At 39.5% G+C, this 23355-nt stretch overlaps 2 protein-coding genes across 2 annotated transcripts; both read left to right on the forward strand.

Annotated features, from left to right (window-relative positions):
• Positions 1-7780: 7780 nt before the first annotated feature.
• Positions 7781-8719, forward strand: LOC115503454 (olfactory receptor 7G2-like). The gene has a single exon (XM_030299667.1). The coding sequence runs from the start codon at positions 7802-7804 to the stop codon at positions 8717-8719; it is 918 nt and encodes a 305-aa protein (XP_030155527.1). The 5' UTR covers positions 7781-7801.
• A 9701-nt stretch (positions 8720-18420) lies between these two features.
• On the forward strand, positions 18421-19380 carry LOC115503420 (olfactory receptor 7G2-like). Its single transcript, XM_030299620.1, has one exon. It carries the CDS (start codon positions 18442-18444, stop codon positions 19378-19380), a length of 939 nt encoding a protein of 312 aa, XP_030155480.1. The 5' UTR covers positions 18421-18441.
• The last annotated feature ends 3975 nt before the right edge of the window (positions 19381-23355 follow it).

The raw sequence follows: 23355 nt of genomic DNA on the forward strand, positions 1-23355 counted from the left end.
TCTCCTGGCAAAAACGAGGGAAAGTTTTATACTAGGAACCAAATTATTGGATATAAGGGCCTATTCTCCTTTGGGTGGTTCAAACAAGTTTTTCAAAGTGGTTGAGTCCATTTTAATTCTCATATGATGTTTCTTGAGATCCACATCACTTCCCAACATGACTCTAACAATCTAGTGGTTGTAAAACATTATCTCAATAATTTAGATTTCTCTTGTTCTGAGAGAGAGTATTTTGTCACTTATTATGGGCCATTTATTTTTCCTCTTCTGCGAAATATCTATTTATAGTATTTCTATTGAGCTACCTATTCTTTTCTTATTAGTTCATAGGAGTTTTTATTTAATTGAGATGGTAAATTGTTCTTAGTTACATACATTGAAAATTTCTTTCAAAAACTTTGTACTTTATTTTGTAAATAAGTTGCAATGTGTTTTGGATGAACATAAATGCTTAGTTTTACTACTGTTGAATTTGTCAATGTTTTCTTGAGTGGTTTGTTCTCAATAGTCTTGTTTCTATAACCCATACTTACCTCAAAATAAAGGATTTATAGCTTTGGCTTGTACATTTGAGGCATGAACCCACCTGGAGTTTGACCTTGACTATGATGTGACATCGGTAGCTAAATTCATTTTATGTCCCTGTACCTTTTAATTAGTTCATTCATTCACTGTAATCCCACTTTTTCAATAAAAAAAAAGTTGCCCGTTCATATCTGGGCTCTTGCTTCTGATCACTTGTCTCTGTCAATGTCTTAATAAGTGTCTCATAACATGGGGTGCCTGAGTGGCTGAGTCGGTTAATGTCCGACTCTTGATCTCAGCTCAGGTCTTGATCTAGGTTGTGAGTTCCAGCCTCACTTTGGGCTTTGTGTTGGGCATGAAGCCTACTTTAAAAAAAAATTGTATCCTAACAACTAAAATAAAATTTCTTGTCCCCAAGAAATAAACAGTCCCCAAATCTTACGATTACATCCTCAGAGCCATATGGCATCACAGATTGACTGCTACTCTGATGATTTGCAATTTAGTGCAACAATATGGATAGCCAAGAACCATAATGTTAACCCATGGTCCTTGATGTGAAAAAAAAAAGTGTATTTAAGCCATTAATATTGAATTGGGAAAAGTTGGTAATGAAATTTTATAAAGAGAACAAATGTCTGTTACACTTGAGTACATAGACTATATCAGCAACTGCTAAATATAATATACACAGGTGAAATCAGCATTCAATGAGCCATACATAACATTAGCCCTTAGTGTTTGCATTTTTAGGGCATATTTCCTACATTATCACATGTATTAATCCAGGTAATATTTATCTATCCATGGAAGGAAATTATATGTTTTTAACTCAAATGTAGTATGTGTAAGTCTTCTTGAGATTGTTATTAAAACAGGGTTGAATTTAAATATACCTTTAGAGGTTCCTGGGTGGCTCAGTCAGTTAAGCATCTGATCTTTGTTTCAGTTCAGGTCATGATCTCATGGTTTGTGAGACAGAGCCCTGTGTCAGGCTGTCCCCAGCATAGAGCCTGCTTGGGATTCTCTCTCCCTCTTTCTTCCCCTCCCCCACCTTTCAAAGTAAATAAATAAACATGAAAAAAAACAAATAAACAGACCTTTAAAAAAGACTAGAATCTAGGTTATTTAGGCAGGTGTAGGTGGAATCTAAGTGATCAGCAGGACGAGCGGTGAGCCCAGCGTCCTCCTACGCCGCCATCTTCCTGCGCCTCCTTGAAAAAAGACTAGAATCTAATAACAGAAGGAAGATGTGTTTGGGTGTGTAGGTGACTTGAAATGAATGTGAGCCAAGAACTGTGGAGGAAGAAGATAGCATATGTTTGACCACTCAGAGTGAGAGCATCAGACAAAACAGAGTTCATCTCTGAGCCTCAATCCTCCAGGATTTGTGCTGCCCTGTGATCACATGAGAGTAAAAGAGTTTGGCTAATGAGGAGCTTTGGATATTGAACCCCCAAAGGAGAAAGAGACTGCAAATAGTCTGCCTGTGACCACCCCACTCAACAGCCACACCCACCTGGGGCTAGTCTCAGGGTCCATTATTTCTGCACGGGAGTCCAGTGCTTCACTATCTTTCTGTGCTCAATGAGAACAGGGCTTTCATTTTTCTTCTTCACACCCAAGGAAGAACTGAATGTTATTCCTTACTGTTGACACCCAGGTAATCTCAAGTCCCCTACTTTATGTTTTACAATAAGGACAGTTCTTTGTTTACAGGTCCATTTGGCGATTTTGAGATGAGAACACGCAGAAGTTGAGGGGAATTGGGCCACCTCTGAGGTGCCTCCCTAATGGTCCATCAATCTTCTCCACCTGTTTGATTGCACCTTTGCACCAATGCTTGACCATCTCTCATCCTGCTAATCACCTACTCCGATCCTAAAGTCCTGGTACTTTTTCCATTCTCAAGAGCAATCTACTTTTGCTCAATTTTGAATACAATTCTAGAATTCTCTAACATTTTTAAAAATTTCTTCGGCATAGTACAGAGATGTATGGCCAGCCTCTCCTTTCCTTTCCACTCCTGGCTCATGATACTCCTTTCTAGAAGAGATCTTTGGTTTTGACACTGTTTCCTGGTTGTAAGTATTCTGAGAAAGAGGAGGTAGAGAATGAGGCAGATCCCAAAACTACACCACAGCCTACCTGTTTCTTTTTAGTAATCTATGAAATATTTAAAAGACAAAAGAGCATAGAATAATAAAACAAATAAGCATGTACCCATGCTTCGAGATTTAGTAAGACTTGATTACTTTGCCACCAGAGTTCTTTTAAGTTTTTATTTAAATTCCAGTTAGTTAACATACAGTGTAATATTCGTTTCAGGTGTACAATTTAGTGATTCAACACTTTCATACCACACCTGGTGCTCATCACAAGGACACTCCTTTATCCCCACCCCCTATTTCACTCACCACCACCCCCACCTCCCCTCTTGTAATCATCAGTTTGTTCACCATCAGTTTGTTCACCATAGTTAAGAGTCTGTTTCTTATTCTCTCTCTCTTTTTCTCTTATTTTTTTTCCTTTGCCCATTTGTTTTGTTTCTTAAATTCCACACGAATAAAATCATATGGCATTTGTCTTTTTCTGACTGACTTATTTTACTTAGCATAATACACTCTAGCTCCATCCATGTTGTTGCAAGTGGCAAACTTCATTCTTTTTTTATGTCTGAGTAAAATATTCCATTGTAGGCATATACACCACCTCTTCTTTCTCCATTCATCAGTTGATGGATATTTGAGCTGCTTCCATATTTTGGCTATTGTAGATAATGCTGCTATAAACAAAGGGAGTGTGTGTTCCTTTGAATTAGTGTTATTGTATTCTTTGGGTAAATACCCAGTAGCTCCATTGCTGTATCATATGGTAGTTCTATTTTAAATTTTGAGGAACATCCATACTATTTTTCACACAGAGTTCTTTTCTTGAATAACAAAATAACATGGAACAAACTAGTGTTTATCAGAGGGATGTGGCTGGGGGTTGGGGGCACTGTGTGAAATAGGTGAGGAAGATTAAGAGTACATTTATTGTGATGAGCACGGAGTAATGTGTAGAATTGTTGAATCACTAAATTGTACACCTGAAACTAATACAACACTGTATGTTAACTATACTGGAATAAAAAAAAAAACTTTAAAAGGTAACAAAATAACATAAATAAAGACAGCATACCCTTTCTGTTCCCCTCCATTCCCAGAGGCAACCACAGTCTTGAATTTGGTTGTTCTCCACATGTTATTTAAATTGTTTACACATTGTGTGTGTGGGGGGGTGTATAAAAGGCAACAATAAAATGCTTCTCAGTTGGAAAAAAGTTAAATTGTGATGTAATAAGACATTAGAATAAAGTAAGATAGTTAAAGTTAATAAACCAGAGAAAAAAGTACCAAGACCTTAAATGTATTATTTTTAAAAGCAAACTGTAGTGGTGCCGGGGTGGCTCAGTTGGTTGAGCATCTGACTCTTGATTTGGGCTGAGGTTGTGATTTCAGGGTCATGGAACTGAGCCCCGCATCAGGCTCTGTGCTGAGCAGGGAGACTTCTTGGGGGTTCTTTCTCTCTCTCTCTCTCTCCCTCTCTGCCTCTCTCCCACTCATGCACATGTGCTCTCTTGCTCTAAAATAAAATTTTAAAAACTTCCTAAAAAATAAACAAAAATCAAACGCAATATGTCAGGTTTAAAATGCAAAACAGGGGCGCCTGGGTGGCGCAGTCGGTTAAGCGTCCGACTTCAGCCAGGTCACGATCTTGCACTCCGTGAGTTCGAGCCCCGCGTCAGGCTCTGGGCTGATGGCTCGGAGCCTGTTTCTGATTCTGTGTCTCCCTCTCTCTCTCTGCCCCTCCCCCATTCATGCTCTGTCTCTCTCTGTCCCAAAAATAAATAAACGTTGAAAAAAAAATTTTAAATGCAAAACAAAAGCTTATGTATTTTTATTCAAATATTAAAACCACAAGGGAATAATGAATTCTAAGTTCAATATGGTGATTCCCTTGGGCAAGGAAAAGTTATTGAGGACATGGGAAAATAAATATGTATTAATTTAATTCTTAAAAATATTTACTAAAATATGGCAATACATTTTAATTTAGTGGTCCTTAGTGGTGGATACCCAGGACTTTGTTGTCTCTATACTTTTTGTATACTTGAAATGTTTTATAATAAGAAATTAAAGTTTTAAGATCAGTGTTATTTAAAACACTTAAATTGTATCATGATATAGGTCTTGTTAGGAAAATTACTTTCTCTTTGGAGTTTTTATTATTTGTGTTGATACATCTGGGTCTAATGTATTCATTTTATTTGCTATACATTTTATCATGTCTATGAGAAATGAGCATTAACTATTGATGTCCATTCAGATTGTTCACCTCTGTTTCCCTACGTAAGCAATTACTCCACAAAGAGATTCAACACATCCATTTTTCCCTGAATTTTATGGTTGCCATGCTAAAGATATCCTTTGTTTCTCCTCTCTTCCTACACTTTGTCCCACCTATCACTTCCCTTTTATAATGAATCATGCCAAGTGGTACACTTGTGTCTATGACAGAACCAAATCACAATAGGAAGTATTAAAAGTGTCTCATATATCAAACACTGTGCTTGGTGATTTGGTCTACTCATTACTAATTCTTGCAACATTCCCATAAGGTGTTACAGTGTCTCACATTATCCAAATGAGACCAAGTCTTCTCACACAGTTGAAAAAACAAAATGCCCTTCTTTACAAAGCAAGTACTGGAGACAGAATTAAACTTAGATGTGTCTGAATTGAAATACTGATGGATGCTCTCGGTTGCTTGTTTTTATGACTTCATGCTAAGGGCTCATATTTTCTCATTGGTGAAACAGAGATTACCTAGGGCCATTCAGTTCTAAACATTAGTATGTTAATGGACTGTTCACAGAAGAAAATTTTTTAGACTTTTTCTAAAACTTTGGTTCATAAGAGTATCTAGCAGATCCATTGATGCACCCAGGACATAGCCAATTATGTCTTGTCTGTTTGAGGTAGTCCAATAACATCATTCTCGGGAACTCACTGTAATACAGGAAATAGGAGTGTCACTGAGTTCTTCCTGATACATAAACTAAGGATTCCTTTGGAAACGACTGGCCAATGCTGCCTGACCCAGACCTTGATGGGGCCTAAAAGACATAGAAAGACGATGATCTAAATTTCTATCATTGATTTTCAACATTTCTTTCCTTAAAATTATCTGTTTTACAATAGAGACAGAGTTGTCGTTTGTCAAAAAGCAACAGAAAATCAATTAAACTGCTGAGTAGGAAGGGATTAATTATTTCTATAAACTACCATAAAAAGAGAGAATGTTTTCACTCTTATGTGGATTCTGAGAAACTTAACAGAAGACCATAGAAGAGGGGAAGAAAAAAAAAAGAGGTTAGAGAGGGAGGGAGCCAAAACATAAGAGACTCTTAAAACTGAGAACAGACTGAGGGTTGATGGGGGGTGGGAGGGAGAGGAGAGTGGGTGATAGGTATTGAGGAGGGCACCTGTTGGGATGAGCACTGGGTGTTGTATGGAAACCAATTTGACAATAAATTTCATATTTAAACAAACAAAAAAAGAGGGAAACGAGGGGTGCCTGGGTGGTCCATAAACTACCATAAAAAGAGGAAAACAAAAGAAAGCACTGATCTCAAGAAGGTACCTTGGAAAGGAAAACAGTCAAAGTTGATTTAGAAGTAATTTCTTATTAATGAAGATAATGATCACACTTGTTATTCTAAAATTTGAATTTGTTTATAGTCTTTTCCCATTGTTTTGCATGTAAAAATGTGACTGGCAATTAAGGAGTGTACATGTATTTATTTCATATGCTGTTGCTGTGTGTGTGTGTGTGTGTGTGTGTGTGTGTGTGTGTCCCTGTCCCTGGTGGGGGAAGGTAAGTCATTCCTAAAACTAAGCTCCCATTTATATTGATTAAACTTTTTAAGTCCCACCAGCAAGGGGTTTGAGGTATCCAGATATACCTTTCTTGATTTCCTTTTCCCCTCTTAGGGCTAACTTGACAATCTGCTTCCTCTTCTCACTACTGCAGCAATACTCCTGTCAAACAGCCTGAACATTAGTGCCCGTAGATTTTACCTTTCTCATCCCAGGATTCTGCTTTTAACATACTAACAAATTGTTGTTTTTGCTTTTTTTCTCTCTCTCTTTCAAGGCCCCTGTGCATTTCCTCCTTCATCCAATTCCTCAGTTTGGGGGAAAAAAACAGAGATGTGTTATGTATCACCTTATAAAAATGGTTTTTTTTTTAACATTTTTAACGTTTATTTATTTATTTATTTATTTAGGGAGACAGAAAGCACACAGGCAATGCAGGGGAGGCTCTGAGAGAGAGGGAAAGAGAATCCCAAGCAGGCTCTGCATTGTCAGAGCAGAGCCTGACTTGGAGCTCGATCCTGAAAACCATGAGATCATGACCTGAGCTGAGATCAAGAGTTGGATATTTGGAGCGCCTGGGCAGCTCAGTTGGTTAGACATCTGAGTCTTGATTTCAGCTCAGGTCACGATCTCACAGTTTGTGAATTTGAGCCCCACGTTGGGCTCTGCACTGACAGCAAGGAGCCTGCTTGGGATTCTCTTTCTCTCCTCTCTCTCTCTCTGTCCCTCCGCTGCTCTCGCTCTCTCTTGCTCTCAAAATAAATAAACTTAAAAAAAAAAAAAGAGTCAGACACTTAACTGAATGAGCCACCCAGGCACCCTGCGAGTGTTTAAATACTCTAATGTTAGGAAAAAAGTGAATTCTATTAAAATAATAACCATAACAGCTTAAAGCACCAGGAAAGCACTTGCAGTCTTATGCCGGTGGAAACTTCCAAAAGGCAAGCGATGAAGTCTGATCAATGCTTTAGGGCACCTAAATCTGCACTAGTCAGAGATTGCATCATATGGTGTTATGAGTTCAGCTCCAAAGTCTGGAAGCCTGAGTTCAATTCGATTCATGTCAGGATTTTCTAAAATAAGGCATCACTGGGGTGCCTGGGTGGTTCAGTCAGTTGACCATCTGACTTCAGCTGAGGTCATGATCTCACATTTTGTGAGTTCAAGCCCCACAGCAGGCTCTCTGCTATCAGCACAGAGCCTGCTTCAGATCCTCTGTCCTCCTGTCTCTTTGCTCCTTCCCCACTCGTTCTCTCTAAATAAACAAACTTTAAAATAAAGCATCCTTGTTATGTGTCCTCTCTGTTATGTGTTGTCTCACCTGTATTTTTCCCATCAGACTTATCAAGAACATGGAACCAGAAAACCAAACAAGTGTAACAGAATTCCTCCTCCTGGGTCTCTCAGAAAATCCGGAATGGCAGCCTCTTCTCTTTGGGCTATTCCTGACCATGTATCTGACCACTGTGCTTGGGAACCTACTCATCATCCTGACTATCAGCTCTGACTCCCATCTCCATACACCCATGTACTTCTTCCTCTCCCACCTGGCCTTCACTGACATCTGTTTCAGCACCACCACCATCCCCAAGATGCTTGTGAACATCCAAAGACAGAGCAAATCTATCAGTTACACAGGCTGCCTCACCCAGGTCTGCTTCGTCCTGTTTTTTGCAGGCTTGGAAAACTTTCTCCTTGCAGCAATGGCTTATGACCGGTATGTGGCCATCTGCCATCCACTGAGGTACACAGTCATCATGAAACCCCACCTCTGTGGCCTGCTGATTCTACTCTCCCTGAGCATCAGCATTGCAGACGCCCTACTCCACAGTCTGATGGTGCTGCGACTCTCCTTCTGCGCAGACCTGGGAATTGCTCATTTCTTCTGTGAACTTGCTCAGGTCATCAAGCTCGCCTGTTCTGATACCCTCATCAATAACATCCTGGTGTATTTAGTGACTAGCATTTTGGGTGGTATTCCTTTCCTTGGGATTATTTTCTCTTATACTCAAATTGTCTCTTCCATTCTGAGAATGCCATCAGCTGGGGGGAAACATAAAGCCTTTTCCACTTGTGGGTCTCATCTCTCCGTGGTTTCCTTGTTCTATGGGACAGCTTTTGGGGTGTACATTAGTTCTGCAGTTACTCATTCTTCCAAGGATACTGCAGTAGCCTCCGTGATGTATACCGTGGTCCCTCAAATGTTGAACCCTTTTATCTATAGCCTGAGGAACAAGGACATGAAGGGAGCCTTGAGGAAACTGATCTGAGAAACATCTCCTTTTTTATTATTGTGTTACCACCTGTCTTGGTCTTGGGCTTCTAGGGTGAGCCAAAGTGCAGGAATATTGGGAGAGTCAGATTGTCTGACCCTTCCTTCATTAAGTTCTTAAGTTTCAGTGGTTAAATACCATAAGAGTAGCTCAAGTTAGTTTGAAAAACAACTTTTGTTTTCTTTAACTTTGGTATCTTTGAAAATTTATGTGGACACTCTGAGCTTGATTTTTTTTTTTTTGGAACCATCAAAGCAGATGGTAATAATTCCATTACATTCCATTGTATATCAAATCATTATGTGCACCTTAAACATATAATTTTAAAAGGAGGTAGAGAGAAAAGCACAGATTTCTTAGTCTCTCAGCGTGAGATAATCAGCCTATGTGAATTTAGGAAAGAGAAGGAATTTGGCAAATTAAGGTCTCCTTTCCTTTACCAATTATCCTGATAATCTTATATAACAAGAACTCCAATGGTGCCAGCTTCCTGCTAACCAATTTGTTTAAATATTCTGAGTCCTACAAGCTAAAGGCTTTTGTCGAATGACACCATCCTTCCCCTGCAAAAGCACATTGTCATAAGTAAATTGTCCAATGCTTCTGTCCTCAATAAATCTTCACATGTGGGCAGGTTTCATTGGTTCTGCTTTTCAGTCTGTGCCAGAACCACACCATTTTAGTTACTGTGTCTCCATAATTAATCTTTATAGACGTGAAAGCAATTACTCTACTTTGTTCTTCTCTCTCATCAAGTCAAGTATTCTTTCTCCACTGCTCTTTCATATAAATTTTAAAATCAGTCCCTCAATGTAAACTGGTGCAGCCACTCTGGAAAACAGTGTGGAGGTTCCTCAGAAAATTAAAAATAGACCTACCCTATGACCCAGCAATAGCACTGCTAGGAATTTACCCAAGGGATACAGGAGTACTGATGCATAGGGGCACTTGTACCCCAATGTTTATAGCAGCACTCTCAACAATAGCCAAATTATGGAAAGAGCCTAAATGTCCATCAACTGATGAATGGATAAAGAAGTTGTGGTTTATATAAACAATGGAGTACTACATGGCAATGAGAAAGAACGAAATATGGCCCTTTGTAGCAACGTGGATGGAACTGGAGAGTGTGATGCTAAGTGAAATAAGCCATACAGAGAAAGACAGATACCATATGGTTTCACTTTTATGTGGATCCTGAGAAACTTAACAGAAACCCATGGGGGAGGGGAAGGAAAAAAAAAAAGAGGTTAGAGTGGGAGAGAGCCAAAGCATAAGAGACTCTTAAAAACTGAGAACAAACTGAGGGTTGATGGGGGGTGGGAGGGAGGGGAGGGTGGGTAATGGGTATTGAGGAGGGCACCTTTTGGGATGAGCACTGGGTGTTGTATGGAAGCCAATTTGACAATAAATTTCATATATTGAAAAAAAATAAAAATAAATAAATAAATAAATCAGATTATCTGTATTATTGCCATTCAGTTGTATGAGTTCCTTATATAGTGGGGATATCAACCCCTTATTGGATACGAGCTTTGCAGATTTTCTTGGATTCCATAAGTTGCCTTTTCATTTTGTTGATTGTTTCCTTTCCTGTGTAGAGTCTTTTAAGTCTGATATAGTCTGACATGTTTGTTTTTGCTTTGTTGCCTTTGCTTTTGGTGTCAAGTCCAAAAAATCATCATCAAGACCAACGTCAGTGAGATTATCCTCCACATTTTCTCCTAAGAGCTTTACAGTTTCAGATCTTCCGTGTAAGTTTTTGATCCATTCTGAATTGACTTTTGTGAGTGGTGTAAGATTGGGACCCAGTTTCATTCTTTAATCCTCATTACCCAGAAGAGTTAGTATCCACTCACCTGTTTACATAAATCAGCAGAACTGCTTGGCTCCAGCCCACCTACCAATTATGGTTTTTTTGTTTGTTTATTTGTGGTATGTGGGAAACTTTATCATTTTTTGACCTCAGCTAAGTCTTTGTATTTCCCTATTATTCATGTGTTTCAAGTTCATTAGTCTTAATATGGGGAAGAGTGATATTACAAGGCCATCTTGTCATAACTTTATTTTCTTTTTTTTTTTATTTTTTTTATTTTTTTTTTTTAAATTTTTTTTTCAACGTTTATTTATTTTTTTTGGGACAGAGAGAGACAGAGCATGAACGGGGGAGGGGCAGAGAGAGGGAGACACAGAATCGGAAACAGGCTCCAGGCTCTGAGCCATCAGCCCAGAGCCTGACGCGGGGCTCGAACTCACGGACCGCGAGATCGTGACCTGGCTGAAGTCGGACGCTTAACCGACTGCGCCACCCAGGCGCCCCTTTATTTTCGAAAATTATATTTTAAAATATAAAGAAAATTCCTTTAGAGGGTGTTAAAATGTGAAATAAATTGGTGAATACATGAAAATACTGAAGTCCTTAAAGAAAAATATTTTTGAGTATTAACATGGAATATCGTCTATACCTATTAAATCACAGATGAAATCTCTGGGTAATGGACAAATTGTACATTACCGCCTTTCAGTGAGGTTGTACTTTACCACAACACAATTAAAAATGAAGAACCAGAGGCCCCTGGGTGGCTCAGTCTGTTAAGCATCCAACTTTGGCTCAGGTCATGATCTCACAGTTTGTGGGTTCGACCCCCACATTGGGCTCTGTGCTGACAGCTCAGAGCCTGGAGCCTGCTTCGAATTCTGTGTCTCCCTCTCTCTCTCTGCCCCTCCCCTGCTCATGCTCTGTCTGTCTCTGTCTCTCAAAAATAAACAAACTTAAAAAAAATGAAGAACCATAATTCAATCCAAAATCTCCCAGTGTGAAGAATAATATACATTGAACCCATTTGTGGAATTGGAACCAGTGATTATGAAAGTTTAAAAGGAGAGGATGAAGCCTATCTACATTGATTGCAGCTACAAGGATCACAAAGGATAGATGAGAAGCTGCCATGTAAAATACGGAGAAAAGGAAAAAAGGTACAGGAAACATGCAGTGACTCTAGAGGTGAAATATGCCTAGGAGTTTGAATTTTACAATATCTTAACTATAATCACAAATATGGTATTTATACCCAGTACATAAACAATATTTGCACACTTAAAATTGGAATCAGGTTTCAATACATCATTAATCACATAGTGATGCCTCTCTTTGTAACTGTAAAAAAAGAAACCTAGAATTCATTAGAAAAAGATTCTGTGTATATGTGCACAAGGTATTTCAAATGAGGGTGAGCATGAGCAGGTAGAGAAAATAGAGGGCATACACCTGGCCTAATAGGGTCAAGGATTAGCCATCATGCATTCCTCTATTCTATGGTCTTGGTCTTTAAGGATTTTCATAGCCCAGGGATCAGAATGACATTAAAAGTATTGTCTAATGAGGAGCTTTGGATATTGATCCCCAGAGATACAACACTGTAAAGTGCCAGCCTGTGACAGCTTCTTTCAACAGCCCTTGCCTAGTCAGGAAGAAGCACACCTGAGGTTCCATCCAGGAATGATCTTTCTTGACCACAAGCCCATTGCCTACTTGGTCTCTCTGCCTTTCCAGAAGACAGATCTTCAATCTTTGTATCTCAGTGACATGTCATACATCATTCCACATTGATGCCAGCCAGGTAAATGAAAGTCCCTTAGTTAATGCTTCTGTAAGGAGGACAGGTATTTTACTAGATTCATCCAGAAGAAGCAATGAGGGGTGTGCATGCATGGAATGATGGGAACCGAGTGTCCAATGGCACTCCAGTTTGACTTCCTGTTGACTAGTTCCCATCTATCTTTGTACCGATCACTCACCCAATTCTCAATCTGCTGGTCTCCGAAACTCTCTTAAAAATGACAGAACAATAAAAAATAACTGAACCTGTTTCCCCCCTGAGTGGAAATCTCCCCCCCCTTTTTTTTATTTTTTATTTTTTTTTTAATTTTTTTTTCAACGTTTATTTATTTTTGGGACAGAGAGAGACAGAGCATGAACAGGGGAGGGGCAGAGAGAGAGGGAGACACAGAATCGGAAACGGGCTCCAGGCTCTGAGCCGTCAGCCCAGAGCCTGACGCGGGGCTCGAACTCACGGACCGCGAGATCGTGACCTGGCTGAAGTCGGACGCTTAACCGACTGCGCCACCCAGGCGCCCCTCCCCCCCTTTTTTTTTAATGTAAGAGGACATTTGACATGTGAAGCAAATCATGATATACTTTCAAGTGGATAAAGTAAATTACAAAGCAGCATGGGTAGGGGTGCCTGGGTAGCTCAGTCGGTTAAGTGTCCTACTTCAGCTCAGGTCATGATCTCGCAATTTGTGAGCTCGAGCCCCGCGTCAGCCTGCTTCGGATTCTGTGTCTCCCCCTCTCTCTACCCCTTCCTTGCTCATGCTCTGCGTCTGTCTCTCAATAATAAGTCATTGTTAAAAAAAAATTAAAAAAAAAACAACAAAGCAGCATGTGTAATATTAATGTAAAGAAAAGTCATCTGTAGGTATAAGCTTACAAGTAACTTTTGTTGTCCTTTTGTGGTTTCTTTTTTTTTTTCAATTTCTTTTTTTTTTAATTTTTATTAGATTTCTTGTTAACATATACTGTAATATTGGTTTTGGGAGTAGAATTTAGTGATTCATCACTTACACATAACACACAGTGTTCATCACAGCAAATGCCCTCCTTAATATCCATCACCTATTTATCCCATTCCAACCCCCACCTCCCCTCCAGCAACCCTCTGTTCTCAGCATGTGCCCCTTCAAATGAATATTTTTGTATCTTTTGGGTAAATACCTAGTAGTGCAATTAGTGTGTTATAGGGTAGGTCTGTTTTTAACTTTCTGAGGAACCTCTATACTGTTTTCCACAATGGCTGTACCAGTTTGCATTCCCACCAGCAATGTAAGAAGTTCCTCTTTCTCTACATCCCCACCAACACTTGTTTCCTGTGTTGTTGATTTTAGCCATTCTGACATGTATGAGGTGGTATCTCATTGTGGTTTTGATTTGTATTTACCTGATGAGCATCTTTTCATGTTTCTGTTAGCAATCTGGATGTCTTCTTTGGGAAAATGTCTGTTCATGTCTTCTGCCCATTTCTTCACTGGATTATTTGTTTTTTGAGTTTAAGGTTGGTAAGTTCTTTTATAGATTTTGGATACTAACATTTTATCAGATGTGTCATTTGCAAATACCTTCTTCCATTCCATTGGCTACCTTTTAGTTTTGTTGATTGTTTCCTTTGCTGTGCAAGAAGCCTTTTATCTTGATCAAGTCCCAATAGTTCATTTTTGCTTTTGTTTCCCTTGCCTGCAGAGATGAGTCTAGTACGAAGTTGCCACCAAGGTCAAAGAGGTTGCTGCCTATGTTCTTCTCTAGGATTTTGATGGTTTAGAAATCTGCTCTTTTTAACACAAGATGACTATTATAAACTCTCTGACATTTACTTGAATTCTTGTGGTGGTTGTAGGGAACGGGTTTGGTCAGCTTTTCCTTTTATTTGCCTTCTTGGTTCTTGATATACCATTGCATAGAAGGGTGTATTATCCCTGTAGCTTCCTTGAGGACACAAAGGAGAGACAAGATACAAAGATTTGGCTGGCTACCTTCCTAGTACACATATTTCTCTGTAAAATTACCAATCATTTTATATAACTGTAGCAGAGATATACAATAAAAAACATATGATCACCCTTCAACTCATTCCAGAATTAGTAAACATTTAAATGTTGACTTTCTGCTGTATTGGCTTCAGGTCATTTTTATAAAGTTATACACACACACACACACACACACACGCGCGCGCGCGAAAAGAAAGCACCTCTTTCTATACACCTCCTTTTCATTTTTTTTAATGTTTATTTTTGAGACAGAGAGACCTAGCATGAGTGGGGGAGGGGCAGAGAGAAAGGGAGACACAGAACCAAAACAGGCTCCAGGCTCTGAGCTGTCAGCACAGAGCCCGATGTGGGTCTCGAACTTGGGAACCACAAGATCATGACCTAGGTTGACAGACGCTCAACTGACTGAGCCACCCAGGCGTCCCTACCCAGTTCTTCTTTGTTCCCCTTCTCAGAGACAATACAATCTTGAATATGATGTCATCCCCCCATGCATGGCTTTATATTGCACATGTTTTCATAAACAGGTATAGGATAAAAGGCATTAACATCATATCTATCTGATAGGGAATGGAGAAATAAATAGTAATAAATATACCAACATAATCAGAAAATAAATTCCATAAGAATGCTCGTTTTACATGGTATGGGCTGTATGGTTCCATTTATATGAAGCTTTTAAAATGCAAGAGAATGTAATTTTCATAAAATGATAATACCAATCATAGTAAAAATCACAGGGGAGTAATGTATATAAAGTGAATGTAGTGGTTCCCCTGGGGAAGGAAAAGAATCAAGATTTGATGGTGCAGATTTATGATGTGGGGGTTTCACCTATATCTATATTATGTTACAATAAAAACACCTAGAATGAGGACATTAAAGTGTCTAAATTTAATGATGTCAACCAGTGGGAAACCTGGACCTTTGTTGTTATCTCTGCTATTTTTTGCTTGGGTTTATTTTTATTATGGATTACTACCTGAGAGATTTCAATATATATTTCATGTTTTCTCATGCTATAGACTTTCTGTCATATAAATTTTTATAGGTTTTTTTTTTTACATTTTTTGCTTTTATTATTATTTTTTAAATTTACAACCAAATTAGTTAGCATATAGTGCAACAATGATTTCAGGAGCAGATTCCTTAATGCCCCTTACCCATTTAGCCCATCCCCCCTCCCACAACTCCTCCAGTAACCCTCAGTTTGTTCTCCATATTTATGAGCTCTTCTGTTTTGTCCCCCTCCCTGCTTTTATATTATTTTTGTTTCCCTTCCCTTATGTTCATCTATTTTGTCTCTTAAAGTCCTCATATGAGTGAAGTCATATGATTTTTGTCTTTCTCTGACTAATTTCACTTAGCATAATATATAGGTTTTTATTTTTTCTCAACTTATAAATATGATTCATTTTACTATTTAATTCATTTTAATTGCTATATATTTCATCATCTGTCCATGCCAAATGAATATTGATATCATTCGTGTTCATTTCATACCTTTTCCACACAATGAAGGTTCCCAGCTAGAGGTTCAGCTCATAAATGCTTCCCTGAAATTTGCAGTTATCATGCTAGGGATGTACTCTTTTTTTATTGTCTTTCCTCTGTTGCCCACCCCACTGCTTCCTTCTGAGAACCGAAATATTCCAGGTGCCGTTGTTCATGGACCAAACAACACACACACAATAGGAAATGTTATTAGGAGGGTCCCATATACTCAGTGCTGTGCTGGCTGCTTGTTTTCTATGCATTGCTCATCACTGCAGCATCCCCATAAGACTTTGACAATTTCCACTCTACATCAGGGACACCAAGGCATCTCATACCATTGAACAATTTTCCCTATTCACAAAGCAAGTGGTGGTTTGGATTAAATTCAGAATGGTTGAGTCTAAGTAACACACCAAATGAAAAAGGCTGTCATGACCACTTCTGTCTCCCCCAGGCAAAGGAGAACGACTGCTTTACAGAAACATTTCTGTTAGGGCACTTGATTATCTTACGAGTATCTTATAAATCTGTACTCTCTTGAAAGTCTTTGTCTTCCAAAGGTCAATAACTGCTGTGATTTCCCTCTATTTCCTTAAGAGTCTATGCATTTTATTTTTTCTCTCATTTAGCTGTTCTTTAAAAAATGATACCCTACCTATCACCTTGGTCGGAAAAGTCCCCTTAGGATGGAGAACATCATTGACATAGTTGTCCAGTTTCTTTTAGAATGAATCACTAACACAGGTGACTAACATGTCCCTGGAGGAGTCCTATGAGTTTCAGGTTTATAAGCAACATTTTAAAATCTATGCTTAGGTGCAGAGGATATACTTGAATGGATGTCATGACCTACTGTACTTTTTCACACTGCTACTCTATTTCATGGGTACAGGTGGACATGCCTTGTAGCTGAGGGAAAAGATTTGAGGCATTTTTCAGGATGAAAATATTAAAATTTTAAAAGGAAATTATGAAACATGAGAGATGGTTTAAGAATGCTAATGCTGTATCATCCAGAGGCATTAACAATGATTGGTCAAGACACTCAACTCATCTCATATGAGGAATTTAAGAAACAGAACAAATGAGCATAGGGCAAAAAAGAGAGATATGGGCTAACCAAGAATCAGACTCTTAACTATGGAGAACAAACTAATGGTTACCAGAGGGGAGGAGGTGGGGGGATGGGTCAAATAGGTTATGGGGATCAAGGAAGGCACTTGTGTTGAGCACCTGGTACTATGAGGAGATGTTGAATCACTGTATCGTGCACCTGAAACTAATAGTGCACTGTATTTAAAATGCAATAAAATATTGCTGATTCAAATAAAAGATTTGCTGATTCAAAAGGGCACATGCACCCCAATGTTTATAGCAGCACTATTAACAATAGCCAAAGTATAGAAAGACTCCAAATGTTCATGAATAATGAATAATTAAAGAAGATGTAGTATACACACACACACACACACACACACACACACACACACAATGGAATATTACTTGGCAATCAAAAAAATGAAATCTTGCCATTTGCAACAACATGGATGGAACTAGAGTGTATTATGCTAAGTGAAATAAGTCAGTCAGAGAAAGAAAAATATCATGATTTCACTCATATGTGGAATTTGAGAAACACAACAGATAGAGGGGAAGGGAATGAAAAATAAGACATAAACAGAGAGGGAGGCAAACCATAAGAAACTCTTAAATATAAAGAACAAATTGAGGGTGCTGGAGGAGAGACGGGTGGGGAGATTGAGCTAAATGGATGATGGGCATTAAGGAGGGCACTTGTTGGGATGAGCACTGGGTGTTATATGTAAGTGATTAATCACTGAATTCTACTTCTGAAACCATTATTATACTGTATGTTAACTAACTTGGATTTAAATTTTTAAAAACTGCACTGTATTTAACTAACTGGAGTTTAAATAAATAAAAAAAAAAAAAGACCGTCAAATCAGCAGTCAGACAACCTGAACTCAGATCTAGTCTTTTCCACACACCGTGTACTTCACATCCATGATATAATCTCGTCTCACCTGAGTGTCCCCAGGGGAGAATGGAGCAATAATATGATTTAAGTCATCAGTAATTTGACAAACCTTCAGATGATTCTGAGCATGTCAAAGTTTGGGAAGCATACTCTGCAGGAGAGATTGGATAACTTTATTCTCATCTATTTGTTCAGAGGCAAGAAATACTTCTGAAGGAAGCACCATTCTTATTCATTTTAGACTCAGCACTTAGCACAGTGTGTGAAACAGAGCTGGTGATATAAGGGCCAATAGCGGGAAAAGAGGGAAGAAGATGATAGAGGGAAAAATTAGCAGAGGGAAAGATTGAAATGTTCACATTGATTCTAAATAGGTTGTTTTTCATTTTCATTTTTTAGAAGGCACTGGCTCTCAAACTTTGGGATATATCAAATTCATCTGGAGAGCTTGCCAAAACATCAGTCACTGGTCCTCACCTCAGAGTTTATCACTAGCATGTCTGGAGTGATACCAGTATTTGTATTTCTAACAAGGTCCCCATTGATGCTGCTGCCACTCAGTCGGGGACCATTCATCTTATTTTATTTTCACTCCATCTTTTCCATCAGATTCATTAACAACATGATACCCAGAAACAAAACAGGAGTTTCCGAATTCCTTCTCTTGGGATTGACGGAGGATCCAGAACTGCAGCCCCTAGTCTTTAGTCTGTTCCTGTCCATGTACCTGGTCACCATCCTGGGAAACCTGCTCATCATCCTGGCCATCAGCTCAGACTCCCACCTCCACACCCCCATGTACTTCTTCCTCTCCAACCTGTCCTTTACTGACATCTGTTTAAGTACAGCCACGATCCCAAAGATGCTGGTGAACATCCAGGCACAGAATCAGAGCATCACTTATGCAGGCTGCCTCACACAGATCTGCTTTGTCTTGGTTTTTGTTGGTTTTGAAAATTTTCTTCTTGCAGCAATGGCCTATGACCGCTATGTAGCCATCTGCCATCCCCTGAGGTACACCGTTATCATGAACCTCCGACTCTGTGGTCTGCTGATGGTGCTCTCACTGTTCATTAGTAGTGCCAATGCCCTGCTCCATAGTCTGATGGTGCTACGGTTTTCCTTCTGCAAGGACTTGGACATCCCACAATTCTTCTGTGAGCTTGGTCAGGTGGTCAAGCTTGCTTGTTCTGACACCCTCATCAATAATATCCTGGTATATTTTATGGCTAGCTTACTTGGGGGTGTTCCTTTCTCTGGAATCATTTTCTCTTATACTCAAATTTTCTCCTCTGTTTTGAGAATGCCATCAGCGGGCAGGAAGTATAAAGCTTTTTCCACCTGTGGGTCTCACCTGTCAGTTGTGTTCTTGTTCTATGGGACAAGTATTGGAGTGTACATTAATTCTGCAGTTACTGACTCTTCCAGGAAGACTAACATGGCTTCAGTGATGTACATTGTCGTTCCTCAAATGATGAACCCCTTTATCTACAGTCTGAGGAACAGTGACATGCAGGGTGTCTTGAAGAAACTTGTCAGTAGGATACCTTCTCTTCTGTGATTGTGCCATCCACTTTGGGCTGGGTGTTTAGAATAGATCAAAGTTAGAGGAGTCATATGAGGACTCGGATGCTAGAGTCTTCTTTCATCAAATGCCTCTAACATGACTAGATAACATAACAGCCAAGTACATTTTGACTTGGGATTGAAACCTGACGTTTACGTTTATTTAGCTTTGTTATGTTTGACCAATTATTGCAATTCCTCAATTTTTTCTCAGTTCCATAGAAGCAGAACCTGAGGCAGAAGTTAAAGTGTTATAATGTTTATATGGATGATTCTCAGAAAAAGGAAAGCTGTAGAATATGGATAGCTCAGAGACAGGATAGAAGTGCAGCTGTGGTCGGATCCAGACACTGGCTTCCATCTATCCCACAACAGACCGTGTCAGTGGAAACCCAAAGTCGGGCCTACAGTGAGGCAAGGGAGTTCACCTCTTACACCCCAATTTAGCAATCATAGAGACCATTCGCTGGTAAACTGTATTCTTTTGAGGCAATCTTAGCATTCACTATACACAGTTTTATTATCTATAAAATTGGTATGATGATATCATCTCAGCCTGAAATAATTATGAGCTAGTTGTACTTCATCAGTGAGGAAGTCTTCGGTTCTAATAAGAAAAAATTCCTATCTCTAATATGGTCAAACGATAAATAGTTGTTTGTCATTACTAGGACTTTAGAGATAGGGAATGCACAGGAACAGGGGAGTAGGCCTCACTCTGTTTCTCCATTTGGTGGCTTTGTCCTAGGACTGGTTCTCTTCAAGTCACAAGATAGTGGCAGCAAATATGGATGCCATACTTGTAACTGATTTCCAGAGACAGAAAATTGTCCTTCCCAGGGTCAGATGATAATAGGCCTTTTGATGGAGTCAACCAAAAGACATCTGGTGGAGGTTAAATGGTGGCCCTCAGTCCAATATGGCTAATATCCCAATCCCCTTAATTTGTGATTAGTAACTCATATATAATGGGGGCGCCTGGGTGGCTCAGTTGGTTAAGTGTCCAACTTCGGCTCAGGTCATGATCTCACAGTTCATGGGTTCGAACCCCATGTTGGGCTCTGTGCTGACAGCTCAGAGCCTGGAGCCTGCTTCAGATTCTGGGTCTTCCTCTCTCTCTGCCCCTCCCCTGCTCATGCTCACTCTCTCTCTCTCTCTCTCTCTCTCTCTCTAAAAAATAAACATTAAAAAAAAAAAGTAAAGTAACTTGTATATAATGAAAGGATGAACATACTTATTTGGAAAAAGGGCCTTTGCAAGAGATGTACTTATACTGCATTAAATGGGTGGGTCCTAACCATAAATGATACGTTTCCTTATAAAATAGATAGGAGTGAAGGAGACACAGAAAGGAAGAAGCAATGTGACCGTGGAGACAGATATTACATTGATGCAGCCAGTATTTTTTTAATTTATTTCTTTTGAGAGAGAGAGAGAAAGCACACAAGAGTGTGACCAGGGGAGGGACAGAAGAGGACTTGACAGGGGGCTCGAAACTATAAACTGTGAGATCATGACCTGAGCTGAAACCAAGACTTGGACGCTCAACCGACTGAGCCACCCAGGCACCCCTCATGCAGCCAGTATTTGATTTCCAGTATTTGATCATTCTTGTCCCGCAAAACTGTCATTTTTATAGGACCCTAATGTGTCTTTGTCACTCCTTAACATTGCCCAATTCTATGAATTAAATAAATTTGACCTTATATTGACCTTATTAGAAGTTTAAACTTAATGAATTCTCACCAACATCAGCAGTATGGCAGAATACGAGGTTCCTACACTGACCATACTGGTACACACAGATTAATTTCCTTTGAGAGAAACTCAGAAACTGGCTGGGTGGCTCATACATATCAGGGGACTGAGAAAGGACCTACATAGAAACAGGTAAGAAAAGTTGAGGTATGCTCACACCATCGACCTCACCCCCTGGGACAGCACCTCACAACCAGGAGAGAATCCCAGACTCAGCTTATCCCTGAGGAGTGAAGGGTTAGGACCACACACATAGGGCACCAACTTTTATGGTAAAACTTAGGGACTGGCTCCCAAATCATCTAGCTCTGAGAGCAATGTGGCTTGGCATTACAAGTCCCCAGATACCACAGGAAACCAATGGGCAGTTTTTACACAGGTACATGAGTATTTCTTGTGGTTATACCCCTGGGTTCAGCAAAGAGGGAGGATGCGAAAACACAAGGCTCCCACTTTTCTCCTGTAATGTGTTTGACTGCATGCTTCCCCAACTGTTGCCCAAGTTATGGGCTCTAATAAGCTATATCTGTAACCTGATTGGGCTCCTCTGTAAGCCTGAAATGGTTTCTGTACGCTTTTTTTTTTTAATGTTTTGTTTATTTTTGAGAGAGAGAGACAGAGCACAGGTGGGGGAGGGACAGAGAGAGAGGAAGACACAGAATCCAAAGCAGGCTCCAGGTTCTGAGCTGTCAGCACAGAGCCCAACACAGAGCTCAGACTCATGAACTGTGAGATCATGACCTGAGCTGAAGTCAGACACTGAGCCGACTGAGCCACCCAGGTGCCCTGGTTTCTGTACAATTCTGATGGAGGCATCAGATGTCCTGATTTCAACCTATTCTACAAACTTACAGTGATCAAAGCTGTGTGATACTCACATTAAATCAGACACATAGACCAATGGAACAGAACTGAGAGCCCAGAATAAACCCTCACATATACAATCAACTTGTATTTGACAAAGGAGTCAAGGATACTCAAAAGAGAAAGGATAATCTCTTTAGTAAGCAGTGTTGGAAAAACTATATATCCTCATGCATAAGAATGAGATTGAACCCCTATCTTACATCACTCACAAAAAATTAACTCAAAATGGATTAATGACTTAAACATAAGTCCTAAAAACCATACAACTCCTAGAAGAAAACATAGGGGAAAATCTCCTTGACATTAGTCTGGGCAACAGTTATGACACCAAAAACATAAGCAACAATTGCAAAAATAAATGTGTGTCTACATCAAACTAAAAAGCATCTGCACAGGAAAATGAAAGGCCTACCTATGGAATGAAATACTTATAAATCATCTATCTGATGAGGTTAATAGCCAAAATATATTTTAAAAAACATATAACTCAATAGAAAAAAATAAACACTGTGATTTAAAAATGGGCAGAGAAGGGGCGCCTGCATGGCTCAGTCGGTTGAGCATCCGACTCTTGATTTCGGTTCAGGTCATGATCTCACCGTTGATGGCATCAAGCCCTGAGTTGGGCTCTGCACTGACAGTGTGGAGCCTCCTTGGGATTCTCTCTTTCTCTCTCGCTCTCTCGCTCTCTCGCTCTCCCTCCCTCCCTCCCTCTCCCTCTCCCTCTCCCTCTGCCCATTCCCTGCTTGTTCTCTCTCTCTCTTTCTCAAAACAAACATTTATATAAAAATAAAAATTTAGCAGAGGAACTAAATAGATATTTTCTAAGGAAGACATATAGTTCTAGCAAATTTTTGGTGGAGTGTTTTAGGTTTTCTATGTATAGTATCACATCATCTGCAAATAGTGAGAGTTTACTTCTTCCTTGCTGATTTGGATGCTCTTGCCTTCGTTTTCTTGTCTGATTGCTGAGGCCAGGACTTTCAGTACTGTTAAATAACAGTGGTGACAGTGGAAATTCCTGTCTTCTTCCTGACCATAGAGGACAAGCTCTCAGTTTTTCCCCACTTAAGATATTAGCTGTAGGTTTTTACATACAAATGCCCAACATGTTCATGAAAAGATGCTCAGCATCACCAGTCATCACAAAATGCAAATCAAAACCACAATAAGGTATCACTTCACACCTGTTAGAATGGCTATCACCAAAAAGACAAGAGATAACAAGTGTTGGCAAGGATATGGAGAAAAGGGAAGTCAGGCCCACCATTGGTGGGAATGTAAATTGGTGTAGTCATTATGGGAAACAGTATGATGTTCCTCAAAAATATAAAAATAGAACTAC

This window comes from Lynx canadensis, chromosome A2 (assembly GCF_007474595.2).
Source record: "Lynx canadensis isolate LIC74 chromosome A2, mLynCan4.pri.v2, whole genome shotgun sequence".
In the NCBI taxonomy this organism is placed as follows: Eukaryota; Metazoa; Chordata; class Mammalia; order Carnivora; family Felidae; genus Lynx; species Lynx canadensis.

What these genes read in the sequence shown, in the direction of transcription:
- LOC115503420 (XM_030299620.1), top strand. Translation starts at nt 18,442, where the DNA reads ATGATACCCAGAAACAAAACAGGAGTTTCCGAATTCCTTCTCTTGGGA.
- LOC115503454 (XM_030299667.1), top strand. Translation starts at nt 7,802, where the DNA reads ATGGAACCAGAAAACCAAACAAGTGTAACAGAATTCCTCCTCCTGGGT.